Below are 8,689 nucleotides of genomic sequence, written 5' to 3'. Positions count from 1 at the left end.
ACCGGACCTCCCAAAATCCTGCTGCTGCCCAGACAAAGAGGGGACCGGCCTCCCCCTCCACCTGGGCCCCGCTCCTGCCTGCTCCGCTCCCCCCCCGGCCCTGCGCGGACAGGGCTCTGCAGGAGGGGTCCTGGGAGCCCCGGGACGTGCGAGGGGACTGTCCCTTGGCTGGGCTGGCAGTGGCACCGGGGAGCTCCCCAAGAAAGCCCAGCCGCATCAGAGCAAAGCACTGTGCAGGGCTGGGTCTGCTCGGGGAAAAAACAGGCTGAGATGGAAAAGCTGCCATGAATCATTGGGGCTTTCTGGTGCTGCTACGGATGCTTCACTTGGGAGTTGTAAAACCCCCGTCTGCCCTCCGAGGCAGGGATTAGCCGGGCTCAGTTTCCAGCAGTACTTCCTTGCTGTCCCCATCCCCATCCCTGCTAAGGCTGGAAGACACTTGATCTGCCCGAGCTCGGTGGGAAGAGGCGTTCAGCGGCTAAGTGAGGAGTAGCTGAAATCGGGGATATTAAATGATCCCCACAGCACACCAGGACCTGAATTTTGGTGCATGAGCAGCCCAGCCACCAGCAGCAGACATGGAGCCCTCTCCACAGGGACCATACAGCCTGCAGTCCCTACCGAGCAGTCAGACTGTCCGTCCCCCTCTCCAGTCTGTCTGTCTCCCACTACCAGCACCTTCCCTGTGCTTGGTTCTACCTGGCCACCCCTTCACAGCCAAAAGAGAGGAGACACAGCTCCTTCCTTGGCTCTGCAGTGGCCACCGATGTATCTATAATTGATCTCAGAGAAGCCCTGGCTCTGCTCGGAGTGTGCCGATGCTATCGGAACCGCAGAGGGATTTGGATGCTCAAATGGGGGAAAAAGATCCTGTTTGCCAAACTCCGTGGTTTGCTCCATGCATGGCACAGATGCAGGTGCCCATCACACAGCTCTGGGGTCCCCACCTCCCTCCCAGCAACCCCAGGAGCTCCTTTCTCAACCTTCCCAAGCCCATGTGTGACTGGACAAGAGCACAGACATCAGTTCAGGGAGGGGGTGCCGAGCCTCTTGCTGGCCTGGGAGGGACCACACCGGCTCCATGGTGTTCAGCTGAGCTCAGCAGGCACTCATGGAGTCTGCTTTGAACATCTACAGGGGCAGGAGAACATCTACAGAGGCAGAACATTTACAGGGCAGGAAACCTCAGGCTGTTGAGGAGCCCAGGGGCCAGGTAACTCTGAACAGCCCAGGACCATGTCCCACCCTGGGCCATTTGCACCTCACCAGGACAACACTGTAGACAACTTGTGTGGATGCTAAAAAGCTTGAAGCAGAGAAATTTTCCAGCTTTCTGCCAGCATCCTGTGAAAGTCTTGCCTTTCTCACGCAGGCTAGCTGAAAACAGTGAAGAGGTTTTTGTAAACTAATTCTCTATCTTGCACCTGTTGTTTGTTATGCACGGTCTGTTGATATTGACTGGAGAAAATATTTTGAAATGGGTGTTGTAGGGTCTGAATCAATCATCCTGGGAGGTGGATGGTCAAAGGACCAACAACCTTATGCCATTCAAGTGAACCAAGTTATAGAAATGAGTCTGTGAATTATTAAATGATTCCATTCTTCCTGGACCTGAACTCTATGTCGTTATTCTCGCCATCCCTGGTACAACAGCGACAAACTTGCTCCCTCCCACTGCACCCTTTTGGGAGCCTGCATTCCCACTCCCCTCATCCCAGAAGCGACTCAGCCCATGCCAAAGCACACAGCACAAACCAACAGCAGAACAGCCCCAGTATTTGGGGAGGCAACTGCAGATTGGTGGCATGCACCACACGTGTGTACCTCCAAAACCTGGAGAGCACAGATGGCACCAGCAACAGGTGCCAGCCCTGAACCCAGTGGCTCTGGGGATCTGGAGGTCATGCATAGCCTCTGCAACAGATGGATGAGCCTGGGGCAGGCAGTGAGGAGCTGGGGAAGGAGTCAGTCTCCACACACGCCCCTCTGCCACCCCGCCCAAGGAGGTCCCTCCCAGGTGGTTCATGCAGATCCCAGATGCAAATCCCGAGTGCCCCCACCAGCAGTGAGGTGAGTGCAGGAGTGAGCCCAGGGCCCATGGTTACCTCTGCAGACGGTCCCATTCTCCACCGACTCGTAGCCGGCCCGGCACATGCAGCGGCCGATGGGCACCAGCCACTCGCCATCGCCATTGCAGTACAGCTTGATGGGCACGTCCACCTCCTCGGCGTTGGCAATGCACGTCCCCCTGGCTGCCACCAGCGAGGTACTCTCTGCTCCCGACAGGGTTTCTTGGAAGACGGCCCCGTTCTGGATCACACGGGGACATTTGCGGTAGAAGACACGGACGGCGATCAGGGACATGCAGCCCCCATAGTCCTGGAAGGCCAGGTAGAAACCATTCTTGGAGACAGGCCCAAAACTGCGCACCTCAGTGTTGATCTTCATCACCCGTCCACCTAGGTCCACCTGTGAGAAGCTCTCGTCAGCAGCAATCGTGTCCACCTTCATCCAAGGATTCTCCATCCAGTTAGGAAAAGTCTTGGTGGCCGAGTCAAAGTCCGACTCGAAATAGTACAGGTTAAAAGTCTCCTTACAGGAGCCTGGCACGTTTGGGATGCTGCTGCAGTCCCGGACAGAAAATTTCATCTCCACGTGGATGCGGTGTGCTCCTCGCCTCCGGATGTACTTGGTCCGCAGCCAGTTGTTCTGGCTGGATTCGAAGACGTTGCACACCTGGTAGGTGCGGATCGTGTTCATGTTCTCATCGTACCCACTCACCTCTTCCCACTGCGGGCAGGACACACACAGTCAAGGGGCTGCACTGAACAGATGCTCCCCACCCTCCTCACCTCTTCCCATCCCCACTATGTGCCAAGTAGGTTCTGCCAGCACCAGCTGCCCCACTCTGTGCCCACCTCATCCCACAGGCTGCCCCAGAGTGCCCGGCACCTCATCCCAGCACCCCCCTGCAGGTGCCCTGGACCTGCCTGGGCAGGGTTTGACCTACACCATGCCCCAGGCAAGCTCCACACTGTGGGGACAAAGTGGCCCCTTGGGGCTGCCTCACTGCCACCAGCACCACGCTCCATGCCTGGATTCAGGGTGAAGCCTCTCTGCTGCTGGTGGGACAGCGAGGCCACTGCTCTGCAGAAATGGTTTTAGCAGGGGCGGTGCCCACGGCCGCACTGCACGGCTGTGCCCCTGGCACACGAACACAGTGCCCTTAGCACAGGGATTCCCACGATGGGTACAGACATGGCAGGCAGGACCCGCTTCCTCACAAGCCATAAAACCTCCTGGCTGGCTGCAGCCAGTGCCTCTTCCCAGGAGCAGGACGGGACCATGGCCAATCCTGCTGTGTTCCAGAAAGGGAGATGCTGGATGAGCCCTCATCCCTGCCCCTTTGAGGGTCAAATGCTTTGGGTGCCTCCAGCAGGTGTGCTCAGGTCCCAGCCCCAGCTCCCCTAAACTGAATCTATGGGATGCAGACATGCCTATGAGCCGTGCCATGACAGCAACATCCTTCTCAGCAAGACAGCTCGGAGCTGACAGATTTCCCCATGGGAAGCTCTGCCCAGCTCCCCGCAGCTGACTGACTACCAGCTCTGGAGGAAGCTCCTTAGAATTACAGAAGAGAATATCCTGAGCTGGAAGGGACCCACAAGGATCATCAAGTCAACCTCCTGGCCCTGCACAGACACCCCAGCAATCCCCCCCCCTGTGCTTGAGAGTAGTGTCCAAATGCTCCTGGAGCTCTGGCAGCCTCGGGGCCATGCCCCTTCCCTGGGGAGCCTGGGCAGTGCCCAGCACCCTCTGGGGGAAGAACCTTTTCCAAATACCCGGTCTAAACCCCCTTGACACAGTTCCAGATGTTCCCTTGGGTCCTCACAGACCTCACGGCTGCTTTGACATCTCCTGGCCTCCATCTCTCTGCCCTTTTCCCAGGCTGTTTTTTTCCCAAATCCTCCAGCGCTTGTTGTCTCCATCCTGTGTAGGATGGGGACACTTCAGGGCAGGGGATGCAGGGCATGAGCTGCAGCTGGTAACCGGCCACTGCTCCTCTCTGGGGAGCACCAACAGGGAAGGGTCTTTGTGAGAGGAGAACCCTCAGCTCACAGAGCATCCCCCCCAGCCCAGCCCCTGCCAGAGAGCAGAGCATCTCCCTGCAGTCCCATCCCCACCCAGGGCACCCGTGTGATGCTGGCAGCAGGGACCAGAGTCCTGATGGAGTGTGACACAGTCCCAGCCAGCTGGAACTGCTCCTTCTGAACTTGTTCATAAACCTGCTCAAGTGGAAGCCAAGCTGTTTCACATGACACCCCAAGCACAACCCTGCCCTGGATGCAGGAGCACAACACCCAGGGCAGGGCAGCAGCACAGCCCAGATCCAGCACCAGTGCCATGACCAAATCCAGGGGAAATCCTGCAGGAGAAGAGCACCCCCAGCCCCTCGGGTTGCAAACGGCCGCACAAGGGCACCCAGGACTGGGGAGAGAGGCTCAGGAGATGGGAGACAGATTGCTCCTCACACATCAAGGCTCACAGCCTAACAGAAGGCTGTCAGGGAAGATCCCCAACAGCTCCAACCACTTCAGATTGGCAGTGGCTGTAAATCTGCTGCCAGGGCTGGGGGACGAGAAGAGCATCCTCGCAAAACACAGCGGGAGCATTTGCTTTGTTTTCCAGAAATAAATTTGGTGTGCTAGTGGAAAATTGCAGGATCTCCCTGTTTTTCAGGGCACTGGTTGGGAGGGGAGTGAGGGAATCAAGGCACCTGGACCACTCCAGACACACACCTTGGCAGCCATCAAGACCCAGGGACCCCCCACCCACACCTGCCCAGCCCCCAGGGAGGGTAAGGACATGAGCCCAGAGAGCTCAGCCTTGGACAGGCAGGAGCAGCACATGGTGGAATGAGGGTCTCCAGGGCTTGGGATGAACAGGAGATGGTGGAGGCAGGGCTTGGGGACATCTCTGAATGGCACAAGAGCTTCAGAGCCAGACATAAAGCAACCGTTTGAGCTTTTGGGTCTCTAATAATCCCCAAAAAGGAGCACACAGCAGCTTCTGTCTTCCAGGTGATACTGGCTGCACCCAACCTGGCCAGTCACCTCTGGGAGGGATGCACTGCCTTGTCCTGCTCGTGGACATGAGGCTGGGAACACACCGCAGCATCGTCACCCGTGACAAGCACAGAGCAGGGCATGATGTGCCCCTATCCCCCCTGAGGGCCCTGCCCGGAGGTGGAGACAGGAGGTGATCCCACCAACCACTGGGACTGCACTGCACTGTCCAGATGGGCATCTCCATCCTGATGGGGGACCTGGGAGCGCCCTGGGGGCCAGGCTTGGGACCCCAGCATCCTCCCACGTCGCTGCCGCAGCGCGGCTGGCTCCCGACTTCCCTTTTCCCAGATGGGAGAGAAAGTCACCCCTGTGCACCAGCCCCTGCGCTTCCTCGACGCTTAATTAGAAGCCTCTCCCTTTCTCCTGGCTCTCTAATTAACATGCCGGGAGCTCAAAAGAAGGCAGCAGCACAATAACCCAGGGAGACGGCTTCCAGCAGGCCCCGGCCTCATTACGGCCGGGCTGGGGAGCAGGAGCAGGGCGTGCTTTACATATGGAAACACCGCAAACAAGAAAGGCTGGGCCAGGAGAGAAAAAGACTTGACCTCTGCTCCCCCCCATTGTGTGCCCGTCATCCCCTTGGCGGGCGCTGGCGGGGCTGGGGCAGCTCTGCCCTTTATCATGGTGATGGGCCCGGCCAGCAGCGCCCGCGCCCGGCGACACCGCGGCCACGCTGCCCCGGCTCGGTTTAATCTCCTCAGACGAGGCTTTTCTTGGCTGTTTCTTTTCTTCTGCCAAGGCGGCTCAGATCGGGGGCATGCTGTCAGCCGGGGGGTGAGGTCCACGGAAACGTCTTCATCCAGCCCCTGCGGAGGGTGGATGGAAAGCAGGACGGAGCCTGAGCCACTGCCACGCACGGGCATGGGAAGCATCTCCGGGCTTTGGCCAGGCTGGATTGGGCCACCCAAGTGCAAGGGAGCAGGTCTGGGGGGGGTCGGGCACTGGGGCTGCTGCTGGTCAGCAGCGCCAGAGGTGGGCAGGATGCTCTGTAGCACCTTGATGCTTCATGTGGGACACAGAGCTATCTCCACTCTGGTTTTCTCTCATGAGCAGAAGGGTGCAGAGATCACAGAATCATGGAATGTTCTGAGTTGGAAGGGACCCAGAAGGATCATCCAGTTCCACACCTGATCCTACACAGACACCCCAGCAATCCCACCCTGTGCCTGAAAGTGCTGTCCAAACGCTCCTGGAGCTCTGGCAGCCTCGGGGCCGTGCCCATTCCCTGGGGAGCCTGGGCAGTGCCCAGCACCCTCTGGGGGAAGAACCTTTCCTGAGATCCAACCTAAACCCCCCTGACACAGCCTCAGCCATTGCCTTGTGTCCTGTCCCTGGCCACCACAGAGCAGAGATCAGTGCCTGCCCCTCCTCTGCCCTCATGAGGAAACTGTGCTGAGTGTCCCCTCAGTCCCCTCCTGTCCCAGTGGCATCCATCAGGCCCACCAAGGGTGACCCCCCACTGCACAAAGCGTGGGTGACATCCCCAGACAGGCACAGGCTGAGGTGGATGCCAAGGATGTCGACCCTGATGATGCTGAACAAGAAGCTGCCCTGAGCACCCCACGGGCTGGGGCAGGGGGTGACGAGTGACACAGGACGTCCCAGCATCCCCAGATCAGCCGGGTTTGCCAGAGCTGCAGTCGCTGGCGGCGAGTGACAGAAGATCTCCAGGTGCCGAATGACTGGGCAAGAACTCGGCAGAAGAAATTCAGCAGTGACAAAATGAAACGAATGCACTTGGGGGAAAAGAGCCCTAATTATACAAACACAATGATGGGCACTAAATTAGCTATTAACATGCGGGGAGGGGATCTCGGCAGCACTAGAGATAATGCTCTGAAAACATCAGTTCAAAGCTCATCCATCATCAAAAAAAATGAGAAAATGTAAGGAATTATGAAGAAAGGAGCCCAGTGCAGAGCAGGAATGTCATTAAGCCATGCGTGGAGCCACGGCTCGAACGTGCCGGCGGTGGTGGTCACCCCAAGACAAGGGCGTGAGGGAGCTGATAAAAATGATTAGGGACACAGAGCAGCCTCCATATGGAGAGTCAATCAACTCAGAGCTTCCACGTGAAAAGAGGCCACTCAGGGAGGGAAATAAAGCCATCAGGAATATGGGAGACATGAATGGGAATAGATTGCTTGCAATTTCATACAGTGTGCAAGGACATATTTTTTAACATGGTGCATAATTAAATTGCATAACTTACTGCCACGGGCACCCTGGGCACTGGAAATATGAACGGCACGGCAGGGGACAGGAGGAATCATCACTCATCCACCCCTTATTTCTCTCCTGTCTGGCCAGTACAGAGCTCCGCAGACCAACCAACACCAGGGTGTTCCTGGAAAGGTCATGTTTACCCCTCACACATCGTCCTGCCCAACACATGGGGACCTTGGACACCTCCTGGATGTTTCTGGGTCTGCCCAGACCAACTGCTCGGCACCCTTGGTACCTCCAGCTACCAACAGCTGCAGCCAACAGCTTTCCAAGAGACACAAGCTGGGGGATGTCCATGCTCCAGCCCCACACACAGCTCCTGGTGAACCACGTCAACAATGCCAACACCTGGAACTGAATGTGGAGGGGCTGCCAAACAGAGACTGCAGGGCAAGGGACAGATGCCACCTCCCCATGAGAGCAGCACTGTGGAGGTTGCACTGAGGAACCTGGACTGTGTCCCTGGAACCCCAGCATGCCATGATGTCACACTGTGGAGAGCAGCCTGTATCGCCAGACCCCCCAGCATTCCCTGATGTCCCACCATGAACCGTGAACTCTGTCCCTGGAGCCCCAGTTTCCCATGATGTCACACTATGGACCAGACTGTGGCCCTCAGCATCCTGTGATGTCCCAGTATGGAGTGTGGACTGTGTCCCTGTCACCTCTGACATTACCTGTCACCACAGACATGACCACAGGAGCAGGATCTCTGGAGCCCTGGTCCCTGCCCCTGCACTGTGTGCCTGACCCTGCCCACCCATCCCCTGTGCTAAATCACAGCGCCTGCACGTGCATTTAAACCTGTCCTAGGAGGCTGCTCCAATCCTCTGCTGGCCTCCCAGAGCCTTCTGTGGAATAAGAAACCACCCCCAAACAGATCAAAGATGTCCACAGAGAGCCTGTTTAAGGGGAAAGAGCTTCTGGGCTTCCCATTTGAGGGGTATGTTTCCCTTCATGCTCAGCCCAGTGACTAGTGCTCGCCAGGGAATCGGAGCTGCAAAATGAATTTGAGAAGACAGAGCAGTGTCAGGCTGTTAGAGGCTCAAAAAGGATCTTGGCTCCCCTGAGCCCCAAGGCTGAGCACTTACCATTCACATTTAACAACCAAACGCTTCCAAGGCAGGCAGAGGCCTTCCCGCTCACCTCTCCCTGCCCGACCTGTCTCCGAGGACACCATTAGCACCTGAAAAGGGAGAAGCCACGGCCTTGGCAGCGCTTGGGGCTGGCCCCGGTGCTGCCGAGCGAGGCGGGGGCTGCACGAGAGCCAGGGCTGCGAGACAGCCTCACGCGCCGGGGCTCGTATTTTTGGAAACGGCATCCCAGAGGGCTGC

At 57.7% G+C, this 8,689-nt stretch overlaps 1 protein-coding gene across 1 annotated transcript; it reads right to left on the bottom strand.

Annotated features, from left to right (window-relative positions):
* Positions 1-2,007: 2,007 nt before the first annotated feature.
* On the bottom strand, positions 2,008-2,799 carry LOC121660581 (ephrin type-B receptor 2-like; the record flags this gene model as incomplete). The annotated part of the gene is made up of 1 exon (XM_042019978.1): positions 2,008-2,799. A coding segment is annotated over one exon (777 nt), but the record flags the coding sequence as incomplete, so codon positions are not given.
* Between the last annotated feature and the right edge of the window lie 5,890 nt (positions 2,800-8,689).

The sequence above is a fragment of the Corvus kubaryi genome, unplaced genomic scaffold, assembly GCF_017639235.1.
Source record: "Corvus kubaryi isolate FWS band 111438036 unplaced genomic scaffold, C.kubaryi_AGA036_p1.0 36592, whole genome shotgun sequence".
Lineage (NCBI taxonomy): Eukaryota > Metazoa > Chordata > Aves > Passeriformes > Corvidae > Corvus > Corvus kubaryi.
This window is presented reverse-complemented; position numbering and strand designations above follow the sequence as displayed.